The sequence below is a fragment of the Lolium rigidum genome, chromosome 4 (assembly GCF_022539505.1).
Source record: "Lolium rigidum isolate FL_2022 chromosome 4, APGP_CSIRO_Lrig_0.1, whole genome shotgun sequence".
NCBI classification, from domain to species: domain Eukaryota; kingdom Viridiplantae; phylum Streptophyta; class Magnoliopsida; order Poales; family Poaceae; genus Lolium; species Lolium rigidum.
The window spans coordinates 64,657,772-64,672,314 of NC_061511.1; the positions used below are offsets into that span (position 1 = coordinate 64,657,772).

A 14,543-nucleotide genomic window follows, 5' to 3' on the forward strand; every position below is an offset into this window, starting at 1 on the left:
TATCTTGATACGATGGTTAAATATACATACAAAATATACCCCACTACCCACAAATCTCACAGATGATACGTACAGGACACGGTGGCGGAGCATGGCGTAAAATATAGGGAGGGCCAATTGCCGCCCAAAAAATCAAATATGATTCTTGCAAACACGCTTTGAAATATGACTGGCTGATACACACATCTAACTGTCAGAGTGTAGCCACCCGTTTATATATAATGTCCTGGTGCCACTCCATTTCTCCACAAACCCAGCACAGGGAGCAGCACTGCAGCAGCAAACACAAGAGCTCGCCCCCGCACCCTCGATCACCTCCATCCTAGAGCTCATCCTTCTACTCGTGCACTAGCTGAGACAGTGCTCATGGCGGGCTCGGCGGCGTCGTTGAAGTTCACGGTGCGGAGGAAGGCGCCCGAGCTGGTGGCGCCGGCAGGGCCGACACCGCACGAACTGAAGCGGCTCTCGGACATCGACGACCAGGACGGTCTGCGGTTCCACATCTCCCTCATCCAGTTCTACCGCGGCGACGCGTCCATGAGTGGCAGGGACCCCGCGGCGGTGGTCCGCGACGCCGTGGCCAGGGCGCTCGTGCACTACTACCCGTTCGCCGGCCGGCTGAGGGAGATCGAGGGCCGCAAGCTCGCCGTCGAATGCACCGGCGAGGGTGTGCTGTTCATCGAGGCCGACGCCGACGTCCGCCTCGAACACTTCGGCGACGCTCTGCAGCCGCCCTTCCAGGGGCTGGAGGAACTTGTCTTCGACGTTCCTGGCTCGTCTGAAGTTCTCGGCACGCCGCTTCTCCTCTTCCAGGTAACTTGTCATTGAACACTAACGCACACGGTCACACGTGACACGTGCAAGATTGTACGTGCAGGTGACACGGCTGTCGTGCGGAGGCTTTATCTGGACGTGGATAGGGAGTGCCCGGTTACTGCGGTAGTGCTACAGGGTGCCCCCCCTATCCGAATTTGGATTTTTCCCAAAATAGAAAGCGGGGCCCACAGTTGATAGCGACAGCTACCAGAAATAGAATTCTGTCCCCACATGCCCCTCGTTTCCTAAGGACGTGGATTGGACCACAGAAAATTACAGGAAAAAATACAGGCTGTCAACCCTACGCTCCCCTCGTTTCTTCCAGCCCTCATCTTCTTCCTCCAGCCGCCGCCTGCTGCCTGCTGTGTACCAAGAACAGCAAGAAAAACTTCATCCTGTAGCTTCAAAAAGAGCCCAAAAATACATGCAACAAAGTAGATAAAAGAAGATCTGCTACAAATCTCCTGCAGCACGCCCAGAAAACAGAGGTAAAAAACTCCTTCCCCATGCCAGATCTGTAACTTCTTACCCTCCCCAAATCCTAAACTTCTACATGCCAGGAATTGACCCAGGCCAATTCTGGTTACTCATGGTTATTCATGGTTAGATGTATAAAGAAATTGACCAATTCTGCAAACTTGAAGTATAACAGATCCACATCAAAATAAGGATTCACATACCAGGATGTATAAATCCGACAGTAGTAGTAAGGAGAAAGAAATAGAAGTGTGCAGTTTACATATCCACTAGACTTAGCAGTTTACACATCCCAGGATGTATAAATCCATCAGTGATTGTTTCTCAGAAGCATGAGCAAAATAGCAAAGAATTGTAGTGCAGGTTGTCTTGAACCAAAAACATGTACAATGTGATGCTTGTTCGAAATCTTGATTCCTAGTTGTAGGACTTCATAGCATCAGCATCATGTTCCTGGAAAAAAAAAACAGGTTTTTAATGTCATTTTAAGACAAGATGTAGCAAGTACTGTTGTCACATCAATTTGCATCAAGAATAAATACATGTAGAATTGAAAAAAATACATGTAAATTTTTCTCGCTTATGATCTTAAATGCTTTAGTTCTTTGATGCAACTGAATTGAATTGTCGCTTGTTAAATGTATATGGCCTTAAATGCTTATGTATTGTAGATATGGATCTGGATCTAAATGTTACACTCGGAAGATCTAGAAGATCCCGAAGGTGTAGTTCATCCAAAAGAAGCTCAAGGTGATCTAGAGCATGTAGAAGCGTCTGCAGTAGAAGTTCACATATCCGGTGGCAACACAGGACCATCAACGTAAACTGATGTACTTACTCGGGATTACCCTATCTAGCGATGATTCAGGTGGAGAAGATGAAGTTCGGTCAACTCCAAGTAGCCACCAACTCGTTGACAAACCATATCCAGGGATGATGTTTGATAGTTGGGAGCAAGCTAGAGTGCATTATAATCGGTATGCTAAGCATGTAGGCTTTTCAATAAAGTCTAGTACATCCAGAAACTCTAGCATTGATAAGGAGAAAGACAAATGTCTATTTGTTTGCAACAAAAGTGGGAAGAACCCCGATATCAATAGGCCGGAAGCTCCACCAGGTGAAACTAAGAAATCGTGCAATAATCGTTAAGACTGACTGCAAAGCACGTCTGCGAGTGAAAAGAAGAGGCAAGAAGTGGCATGTAACAATGTTTACAGAAGAGCACAATCATCCATGTGTCAAGAAATTTTCTTTGAAAAGGTTCTTAAGATCCCACAGGGGAATCCCAAAGGAAGAAAGGGACTTCATCAGGCTACTTCACAAGGTTAACCTGTCAGCTGGAAGAGTGATGTCTATTATGGCAGAGTTGTATGGCAAGCTTGCTAATGTTCCCTATGTGACAAAAGATGTTAGCAACTTCATGGCAACACTTGATGTGCCAGAAACTCAGCAAGACATGTCATTGTTACTTGCGGAGTTTGATAAGGTGAAAAAGGATGATCCGCAGCTTCTTCTCCAAGATAGATGTTGATCATGATCACCGAGTTCGGCGGATTTTCCGGGTTGATGGGCCAGCAAGAGCTGCATACAAGATTTACAGTGATTGTTTGTCTTTTGACACTACCTACATGACAAACATGTACAGCATGCCCTTTGCGCCGTTCATTGGGATAAATAGGTATGGTCAGTCAATTCAACTTGGTTGTGAGTTCCTAAAAAATGAAAGGGTGGAAGATTTTGTTTGGCTATTTGAGGCATTTCTTGAGGCGATGGATGGTTTGCACCCAACTAACATCATCACTGATCAGGATGGTGCAATGAGGAGTGCCATTTTGGAAACTTTTCCAGATTCATGCCACAGGAATTGTAGATGGCACTGTTATCACCAAGATTTGACCGAGTCAGAGGTGGGCCGCAGTCAAGATGGGCTTAAGGAAATATACGTGGAGAATTATATGAATCGGCCTGTTGGGCTTAATTGCCCGTGTATCTTTAACATATTAGATCTATTTTAGTTTAGAGATAGAATCTTAGTCGTGCACGGTTTAGTGCATGCCCACATTAGAAAGTCCCCCGGACTATAAATATGTACCTAGGGTTTATGGAGTAAACAACAACTCACGTTCAACCCCAAAAACAAACCAATCTCGGCGCATCGCCAACTCCTTCGTCTCGAGGGTTTCTATCGTAAGCGACATGCCGCCTAGATCGCATCTTGCGATCTAGGCAGCACAAGCCCCACGTTGTTCATGCGTTGCTCGTACCGAAGCGCTTTTGATGGCGAGCAACGTAGTTATCATTAGATGTGTTAGGGTTAGCATTGTTCTTCGTTTAAGCATGCTTACGTAGTGCAACCCTTGCATATCTAGCCGTCCTCACGCCTATCTCAGGTGTGGGGGCGGCACCCCGCTTGATCATTATTTAGTAGATCCGATCCGTTACGATTGCTCCTTGTTCTACACGGATTAGTTTAATATCCGCAATAGTTAGGCCTTACAATGGGGGGAGGATCCAAGTGGCACGTAGGGTGGCGTTCGCAGGTCCTAAACGGGATGTTCCTAGGATCAACTTCATGTTGGTTTTCTCGGCCTTGTTTAGGATCGGCTTACGAGCACCGTGCGTGGCCGCAAGGCCCAACCTGGAGTAGGATGATCCGGTTATGCGGTGAAAACCCTAAATCGTCGTAGATCTCATTAGCTTCATCTTGATCAAGCAGGACCACCAAGTATTCGTGCACCCCGTACGGATCATGGGTGGATCGGCTCTTTGAGCCGATTCACAGGATAACCCGAGAGCCGATCGAGGCTCGTATTTAACGTTTACATGTATGCCCCGCAGGAAACTAAGCGAGGCATCCTCATCACCTTCCCGACCGTGCATAGGTCGGTGGCACGCCCTGCACTTCGCAACGCCGCGTGTGACCGAAGAGCATTGCGGGCCGTCGCTCGGAGGGGTCTCAGCCAGCCGCAGCTCTAGGCTCCCCCGGCTCTACAAGGTGTTGACAAGGCCGCTGCCCGCCGGTGGGTTTTGGCAGTCAACACATTCTCGGCACGCCCGGTGGGACAATCGTCTACATCAACCACATCGCCATCTACATCCGAGATGGCGGACGGCACGCCGCTCACCTACGAGGATCCGCCCGACGACCTCAAGAAGCAATACAACGAGATCAAGGCTACCCTCGAAGCCGACCTCATCGGCTCTTTTCGCAGAACCCGTTCCGGTGGCATCGGATGGAAGGGGTTCTCACCGCAAGGTGCGCTCGATGGGATAGATCTCTCGCGCCCGTCGGAGGAACGCACCGGGGTCCGCGGCAGGAGATCAACTACCCGGTGGCTCACTCGCTACACCGCCACTCGAGAACTTGGTCAACGTGTTGGAGCGTATCGCTCCGCGCGTGATCCAGGAGATCATGAGCCACCGCACTCGCCGTCGGGACCAGCTCTCGGGACTCATCAAGGAGAGTTGCCATTCCGAGCCCCGTCCACCGCTGCCATATGCGTTGGCAGCACTCGCCGAAGTGCCGACTACACCGGCATTCCTCGTCTACAGGATTGGTGGCGACCCTAGTGACTACCAGTTCTTAATGGAGGCGCCTAAGGAGATCCCTCATGGATACGCGTGCATGTATGTGCCGGATTGCGGTGACTGGGCACTCACAAACCAGGCCACAACATCGGGGACTCCGGCGAAGACAGGAGGAAAGTCGGCGACAGAGCAGACGTGGCTAACTAAATACGCCACACCGACGAAACTCCCGAGCCCAACTCCTGCAGAGGGCTCAGAGCCGGAAAAGCAAACATGGCAGGCCAAGTACGCCACCCCGGCGAATCTTCAGAGTGCAACTCCTACGGCCAGCACAGCGGATCAGATCGGTACCATACCGAGAGACCGGTTCGGCATGATGCCGAAAAGAAGGGCAGCCGGCTATTCCAAGCCGTACCCCGACGATTACGAGATGATCCCGCCGTCACCTAAATATCGGCTCCCCGACTTCTCCAAATTCAGTGGATCAGATGGCTCCAGCTCCATCGAGCACGTCAGCCGATATTTGGCTCAACTAGGACCGGCTTCAGTGTCGGATCAGCTACGCGTGAGGCTCTTTTCACAGTCCCTCACGGGATCGGCTTTTGGATGGTACACCTCTCTGCCAGCAAACTCCATCCGAGTCTTGGAAGCAATTGGAAGAACAATTCCATATGCAATACCATTCAGAAGCTTCCGAGTCTGGCATTGCCGATCTAGCACAACTACGTCGAAGCGCGGGGAAACGGTGACGAATACATCCAGCGCTTCAGGAATCTTAGGAACCGATGTTATTCGGTTCGTATAACCGAAAAGGAAGCAAGCCGAGTTGGCAGTAGCAGGCCTTGCAACACAGCTCAAGGACATGGCCTCCCAAGCAGATTATCCTCGCCGGCGCACATGGTTCGAAACTATCAGCATATGAACAGCGCCACCCCGACCTGTACCAAGACAAGTTCAAGCGTGCGTAGTTATGGTCGATACGGAGGAGGATGAAGTGCTCGCGGGAGGCCAAGAGATAGCAAGTGGCTGAGTGGACTCGTGGGGAACCCCGTGGCCTCGCAAATGGGTAAAGCCACCAGGGCCGCCCGGGGATTTGATTTTGACGTAACCAAGACCGAACAGATCTTCGACCTCCTCCTCAAGGAGAAACAGCTTGACGATTCCCGAAGGTCTCAAGTTCCCCACGGCGAAGGAGCTAAACGGAAAGCCATACCGCAAATTCCACAACTCGCTTTCCCATGCCACCAACGACCGCCGGTGTGGCGTCAGCACATCCAAGCGGCGATAGAGAAGGGGCGGCTAATTTTCAACCAAGCACGCCATGAAGGTCGACACCCAACCCTTCCCCGCCGTTAACATGGTGGAAATCACCTACCCCCGAAGGTTGCCAGCCAGGTCCCTCGTTCAAGCATCAACATGGTAGGACCCGGAAACCACTCGGCAAAGATGGAGATGAGGGCAGCTGCTCTCACAGCAAGGATACAGAAGAGGCCGTTCCACGCGATCGGCTCCATCATGATGGCAAGCGCTATGTCACAGAGGGAGAGGTGAAGAATATAAGATATCAGCGACCCCTCTCCGATCACCTCCTCAACAAATATGTGAGTCAGTATGACCAACGCCGACGGCCCAATTACGATGATAGAGGAGATCGTTTGGCTAGAGAAGCCAGAAGATATCATCGGCAGTATCACGATGGGGAGGAGCACGAGCGCTGTGCCACGGAAGCATCAAGGGAGCAAGATGACAACGCCAGGCATTGGGACTGCCCCTTCTTCAGACACTGCTGGGATTCAGGAATGAGCCGATTGCCCACAATCGGCAATTGCCCGTAATGCAACCGTAAAAGAAGGAGGCAGCCAACGTGTCCGTGTTCGAGCGCCTAGGGCCTCTCCCGCCACAAAGCAAACGCGCTGAGTCACCTCGTTGGGCAGATCTTGAGGATTCAGAGGACGAGGGAGAAGTGGAAGAAGATAGGTGCCACCGGCCAAGGTGGTGCCCTGACGGACTCAGCCGTTCCCAAAAGCGCAGGGTTCAGCGATTGCGCGGCCTGGAGGAAGCCGAAAGGTTGTACCTGCACACACTAAGGAAGGCACGACCTGATCTGGCTGCAAAGGTTCAGCGAACCCTCGGATGAAGAGGGTCGTCCACGGAAAATGGAGTGGCGCCCCAAACAGAGGAAAGCCGATGATGAGACATCGGCTGGCACAAACATGGTACTCGTCTTGCCGACAGAGCTTAGCGCTCCACGACTCTACGGAGCACTCAAGGTGGACGACAGCAAGCGCATCAAGTCAGAGGTTGGGTTGGTTTTATCCAGCCTGACCAAGTAGCAAGACTAAACCAATGAGCAAACCAGGAGAGGCTGATCCTTGTGATCGGCCCCAAAAATTTACGAAGGGAACTTACAAAACCTTCAACGAGCAAGCAACGTGGAGGCCGATTCCAGCAATCGGCCAAAATTATCCTCACCTACCATTCTGCCTGGGTTCAACATGTTATCCAACAGAGCCGATACCATCAATTTTCTTGACAGAATCGGCTCGGGGGGGCATCCAGGTAGATAAAATACGAGGATATGCAACGGAAACATCTCATCTTCTGGTGATGAGTAGTGGAATATGGGGGCCGATGCACAGGTCGGCTGTAAAAAAAAAAAAACGAAAGTGAAAATTCGAAAATTTTCGAACATAGCCGATGCAGCAGGCATCGACTTAAGGATATAACAGCCGATGCATGACCATCGACTCAAGGGAGATTTCTTCAAGAACAATGTCAGGAGCAGCATGGGCGTGCGGATCAGGTCAAGGATGGATTGCATCAGGTCCATCAAAGGAAAGGAGCCTATCTCGGCCGGCAGAACCGAAGAAACTCGGGGGCAGCTCACCTTGAGGGCTCTTCGCTTTGGGAAGCCGATGTATGTTTAAATCGGTTAGCTCGGCATAAGGAGCTCCCTCAGACATGATCGAGCCTAGGTCCATACAGCTCTGTTTTGCCTCGGCTAAGACTCGGGGGGCAGCAGGCCTAGTGGATACTCTGTTTAAAGAACCGATGAGGATACCATCGGCTGATCCTTCATTGCAACCTTCTTCACAATGATGGATTTAGAAAATCATCAGCTGAAGAAGAGAAGGGTGAATTTCAAAGGACCGATGCGGTGCGATCGGCTCACTACGCATTGGCAAAGGGGACGAATCGGCAAGGTCAGTAGAAGAGAGAATCGGCTCAATTAAAAGGAATCGGCAAAATCAAGATTGGGGAAAAGTTCTTCATTGATTAAGAGGAGATTTCTTACATAAGGAGCTAATTGCTCTCAAAAGGGGAATACTAGGGGATCCACTGCCCCATCTACTACTACTGACCCTATTCTAGAGGTCCTATCTATGGGCCATCACTGCCCTCGTCGTCGCCGTCGTCGCCACTATCGGCGCTGCTCCCGGCGGGCTCGTCGTCGCTCCAATGGCCGCCGACCGGGCCCTCGTTGTCTTCATCTTCTTCGTCAGCATCGTCCTCGTCGTTGTCGAAGTCGCTAAGATTGCCCGGCCAAGGGCAGAACCGCTTGGCCGGCGGCTCGTCGGAGGAGCCCTCGTCGTCGTCCTCCTCCTCCTCTTCCTGCTCCTCCTCCTCCCCGGAAGAGGTGAAGTCGCAGGAGAAGCTGTCGTCGTCACTCCCCTCTTCCGTTTCCCCAACGGCGAGGAAGCGGAGGTCACTCTCCCCGTCCGTCAAGGACTGGTCGTCCTCGGACCAGATGGAGAAGTCGTGGTCTGATTCCTCCCCCGCCGCAATGGCGCGGCGGGTGTTGGCCGCGTGGACCGCCGCCGCGTCGTACTCCGGCGTCGGCTCACGGGACGTGGAGGATTGGCTAGCAAGATCCGATGGAGCAGTGGAGGAGGAAGACATGGTGGCTGGGAGGGTTTTTGGAGTGCTAATGCGGAGGAGACACAAAGGAGAACTGTTCAGAGCGGTTAAATCAAAGGAGGATATAGTGGAAATTCAATGCCACAGCAGTTTCCGAGGAAGTAGTGCCTAAAAGAAAAAACTGCCAGGTCACGCGGAGAAGTTGAGAAGGCAAGGCATCATCATGAGGGATACTGTGACGGTTCTGCCACGACATGGCCCGACGACGGAAAGCAGAGTGATTTTGGAATTACCAATTCCAAAACCAGGGGGCATGTGTTATCACCAAGATTTGACCGAGTCAGAGGTGGGCCGCAGTCAAGATGGGCTTAAGGAAATATACGTGGAGAATTATATGAATCGGCCTGTTGGGCTTAATTGCCCGTGTATCTTTAACATATTAGATCTATTTTAGTTTAGAGATAGAATCTTAGTCGTGCACGGTTTAGTGCATGCCCACATTAGAAAGTCCCCTGGACTATAAATATGTACCTAGGGTTTATGGAATAAACAACAACTCACGTTCAACCCCAAAAACAAACCAATCTCGGCGCATCGCCAACTCCTTCGTCTCGAGGGTTTCTATCGGGTAGCGACATGTCGCCTAGATCGCATCTTGCGATCTAGGCAGCACAAGCCCCACGTTGTTCATGCGTTGCTCGTACTGAAGCGCTTTTGATGGCGAGCAACGTAGTTATCATTAGATGTGTTAGGGTTAGCATTGTTCTTCGTTTAAGCATGCTTACGTAGTGCAACCCTTGCATATCTAGCCGTCCTCACGCCTATCTCAGGTAGTTACGATTGCTCCTTGTTCTACAAGGATTAGTTTAATATCTGCAATAGTTAGGCCTTACAATGGGGGGGAGGATCCAGTGGCACGTAGGGTGGCGTTCGCAGGTCCTAAACGGGATGTTCCTAGGATCAACTTCATGTTGGTTTTCTCGGCCTTGTTTAGGATCGGCTTACGAGCACCGTGCGTGGCCGCAAGGCCCAACTCCGGAGTAGGATGATCCGGTTATGCGGTGAAAACCCTAAATCGTCGTAGATCTCATTAGCTTCATCTTGATCAAGCAGGACCACCAAGTATTCGTGCACCCCGTACGGATCATGGGTGGATCGGCTCTTTGAGCCGATTCACAGGATAACCCGAGAGCCGATCGAGGCTCGTATTTAACGTTTACATGTATGCCCCGCAGAAACTAAGCGAGGCATCCTCATCACCTTCCCCGACCGTGTATAGGTCGGTGGCACGCCCTTGCACTTCGCAACGCCGCGTGTGACCAGAAGAGCATTGCGGGCCGTCGCTCGGAGGGGTCTCAGCCAGCCGCAGCTCTAGGCTCCCCCCGGCTCTACAGTGTTGACAAGGCCGCTGCCCGCCGGTGGGTTTTGGCAGTCAACAGGCACATAATGCAGAATTTCCAACCTGTGCTAGGAAATGACATGGCTAAGAATGAAGATCTATGATGGCGTGTATTTCACACGTTCGTTGGGCAACCCCAAGAGGAAGGTATGATGCGCACAGCAGCAAGTTTTCCCTCAGAAAGAAACCAAGGTTTATCGAACCAGGAGGAGCCAAGAAGCACGTTGAAGGTTGATGGCGGCGGGATGTAGTGCGCCGCAACACCAGAGATTCCGGCGCCAACGTGGAACCTGCACAACACAACCAAAGTACTTTGCCCCAACGAAACAAGTGAGGTTGTCAATCTCACCGGCTTGTCTGTAACAAAGGATTAACCGTATTGTGTGGAAGATGATTGTTTGCGGAGAAAACAAGAAAACAAGTATTGCAGCAGATTTGTATTTCAAGTATTAAAGAATGGACCGGGGTCCACAGTTCACTAGAGGTGTCTCTCCCATAAGATAAAAGCATGTTGGGTGAACAAATTACAGTCGGGCAATTGACAAATAGAGAGGGCATAACAATGCACATACATGACATGATAAGTATAGTGAGATTTAATTGGGCATTACGACAAAGTACATAGACCGCCATCCAACCGCATCTATGCCTAAAAAGTCCACCTTCAGAGTTATCATCCGAACCCCTCCAGCATTAAGTTGCAAAGCAACGCACAATTGCATTAAGTATGGTGCGTAATGTAATCAACAACTACATCCTCGGACATAGCGCCAATGTTTTATCCCTAGTGGCAACAAGCACAACACAACCTTAGAACTTTCGTCACTCGTCCCGGTGTCAATGCAGGCATGAACCCACTATCGAGCATAAGTACTCCCTCTTGGAGTTAAAAGTAAAAACTTGGCCGCAGCCTCTACTAGAAACGGAGAGCATGCAAGATCATAAACAACACATATGTAATAACTTGATAATTAACATGACATGGTATTCTCTATCCATCGGATCCCGACAAACACAACATATAGAATTACGGATAGATGATCTTGATCATGTTAGGCAGCTCACAAGATCCAACAATGAAGCACAATGAGGAGAAGACAACCATCTAGCTACTGCTATGGACCCATAGTCCAGGGGTGAACTACTCACTCATCACTCCGGAGGCGACCATGACGGTGTAGAGTCCTCCGGGAGATGAATCCCCTCTCCGGCAGGGTGCCGGAGGAGATCTCCAGTAATCCCCCGAGATGGGATCGGCGGCGGCGGCGTCTCGCAAGGTTTTCCGTATCGTGGTTTTTCGCCTCAGGGGTTTCGCGACGGAGGCTTTAAATAGGCGAAGGGCAGAGTCGGGGCCGGACGAGGGGCCCAGACCACAGGTCGGCGCGGCCAAGACCCGGGCCGCGCCGCCCTATGGTTTGGCCACCTCGTGGCCCCACTTCGTGTGTTCTTCGGTCTTCTCGGAAGCTCCGTGGAAAAATAGGACCCCGGGTCTTCGTTTCGTCCAATTCCGAGAATATTTCGTTACTAGGATTTCTGAAACCAAAAACAGCAGAAAACAGAACTAGCACTTCGGCATCTTTTTAATAGGTTAGTTCCGTAAAATGCACGAATATGACATAAAGTGTGCATAAAACATGTAGGTATCATCAATAATATGGCATAGAACATAAGAAATTATCGATACGTCGGAGACGTATCAAGCATCCCCAAGCTTAGTTCTCGCTCGTCCCGAGCAGGTAAAACGATAACAAAGATAATTTCTGAAGTGATATGCCATCATAACCTTGATCATACTATTTGTAAACATATGTAGTGGATGCAGCGATCAAAACAATGGTGATGACATGAGTAAACAGGTGAATCATATAGCAAAGACTTTTCATGAATGGTACTTCAAGACAAGTATTAATAAGTCTTGCATAAGAGTTAACTCATAAAGCAATAAATCAAAGTAAAGGTATTGAAGAAACACAAAGGAAGATTAAGTTTCAGCGGTTGCTTTCAACTTGTAACATGTATATCTCATGGATAATTGTCAACATAGAGTAATATAACAAGTACAATATGCAAGTATGTAGGAATCAATGCACAGTTCACACAAGTGTTTGCTTCTTGAGGTGGAGAGAAATAGGTGAACTGACTCAACATAAAAGTAAAGAGAATGGTCCTTCAAAGAGGAAAGCATCGATTGCTATATTTGTGCTAGAGCTTTTATTTTGAAAACATGAAACAATTTTGTCAACGGTAGTAATAAAGCATATGAGTTATGTACATTATATCTTACAAGTTGCAAGTCTCATGCATAGTATACTAATAGTGCCCGCACCTTGTCCTAATTAACTTGGACTACCGGATCTTTGCAATGCACATGTTTTGACCAAGTGTCACAATGGGGTACCTCCATGCCGCCTGTACAAAGGTCTAAGGAGAAAGCTCGCATTTTGGATTTCTCGCTTTTGATTATTCTCAACTTAGACATCCATACCGGGACAACATGGACAACAGATAATGGACTCCTCTTTAATGCATAAGCATGTGGCAACAATTTTTATTCTCAAATGAGATTGAGGATATGTGTCCAAAACTGAAACTTCCACCATGAATCATGGCTTTAGTTAGCGGCCCAAAGTTCTTCTCTAACAACATGCATGCTCCAACCATGAAGGTGGTAGATCTCTCTTGCTTCAGACAAGACGGACATGCATAGCAACTCACATGATATCCAACAAAGAATAGTTGATGGCGTCCCCGTAAACATGGTTATCGCTCAACAAGCAACTTAATAAGAGATAAAGTGCATAAGTACATATTCAATACTACAATAGTTTTTAAGCTATTTGTCCCATGAGCTATATATTGCAAAGGTGAATGATGGAATTTTAAAGGTAGCACTCAAGCAATTTAATTTGGAATGGCGGATAAATACCATGTAGTAGGTAGGTATGGTGGACACAAATGGCATAGTGGTTGGCTCAAGTATTTTGGATGCATGAGAAGTATTCCCTCTCGATACAAGGTTTAGGCTAGCAAGGTTATTTTAAACAAACACAAGGATGAACGGTACAGCAAAACTCACATAAAAGACATATGGTAAACATTATAAGACTCCATACCGTCTTCCTTGTTGTTCAAAACTCAATACTAGATGTTATCTAGACTCTAGAGAAACCAAATATGCAAACCAAATTAGCAAGCTCTAAGTATTTCTTCATTAATGGGTGCAAAGTATATGATGCAAGAGCTTAAACATGAGCACAACAATTGCCAAGTATCAAATTATCCAAGACATTTTAGAGTTACTACATGTATCATTTTCCAATTCCAACCATATAACAATTTAACGAAGAAGAACTTCGCCATGAATACTATGAGTAGAGCCTAAGGACATATTTGTCCATATGCAACAGCGGAGCGTGTCTCTCTCCCATAAAGTGAATGCTAGGATCCATTTTATTCAAACAAAACAAAAAACAAAAACAAACCGACGCTCCAAGCAAAGTACATAAGATGTGGCCGAATAAAAATATAGTTTCGGGGAGGAACCCGATAATGTTGTCGATGAAGAAGGGGATGCCTTGGGCATCCCCAATCTTAGACGCTTGAGTCTTCTTAATATATGCAGGGGTGAACCACCGGGCATCCCCAAGCTTAGAGCTTTCACTCTCCTTGATCATATTGCATCATACTCCTCTCTTGATCCTTGAAAACTTCCTCCACACCAAACTCGAAACAACTCATTAGAGGGTTAGTGCATAATAAAAATTCACATGTTCAGAGGTGACACAATCATTCTTAACACTTCTGGACATTGCATAAAGCTACTGGACATTAATGGATCAAAGAAATTCATCCAACATAGCAAAAGAGGCAATGCGAAATAAAAGACAGAATCTGTCAAAACAGAACAGTCCGTAAAGATGGATTTTATTAGGCCACCAGACTTGCTCAAACGAAAATGCTCAAATTGAATGAAAGTTGCGTACATATCTGGGGATCATGCTCGTAAATTGGCGTAATTTTCTGAGCTACCTACAGGGAGATAGACCCAGATTCGTGACAGCAAAGAAATCTGGAACTGCGCAGTAATCCAAATCTAGTACTTATTTTTCTATCAAAGACTTTACTTGGCACAACAAAACATAAAACTAAGATAAGGAGAGGTTGCTACAGTAGTAAACAACTTCCAAGACACAAATATAAAACAAAAATACTGGAGTAAAAACATGGGTTGTCTCCCATAAGCGCTTTCTTTAACGCCTTTCGCCTAGGCGCAGAAAGTGTGTATCAAGTAACATCAAGAGACGAAGCATCAACATCATAATTTGTTCTAATGATAGAATCATAAGGTACCTTCATTCTCTTTCTAGGGAAGTGTTCCATACCTTTCTTGAGAGGAAATTGATATTTAATATTACCTTCCTTCATATCAATAGTAGCACCAACGGTTCGAAGAAAAGGTATTCCC

The 14,543-nt window shown here is 48.3% G+C and overlaps 1 protein-coding gene across 1 annotated transcript; it reads left to right on the top strand.

Moving 5' to 3' along the window:
- The first annotated feature begins 366 nt into the window (after positions 1-366).
- On the top strand, positions 367-943 carry LOC124647168 (benzyl alcohol O-benzoyltransferase-like). The gene is made up of 2 exons (XM_047187143.1): positions 367-813; positions 878-943. Exons 1-2 carry the CDS (start codon positions 367-369, stop codon positions 941-943), a joined length of 513 nt encoding a protein of 170 aa, XP_047043099.1.
- The last annotated feature ends 13,600 nt before the right edge of the window (positions 944-14,543 follow it).

Coding starts and splice junctions, on each gene's coding strand:
- LOC124647168 (XM_047187143.1), top strand. CDS start 367: ATGGCGGGCTCGGCGGCGTCGTTGAAGTTCACGGTGCGGAGGAAGGCG. Junction 814..877: donor CGCCGCTTCTCCTCTTCCAG/GTAACTTGTCAT, acceptor TTGTACGTGCAG/GTGACACGGCTGTCGTGCGG.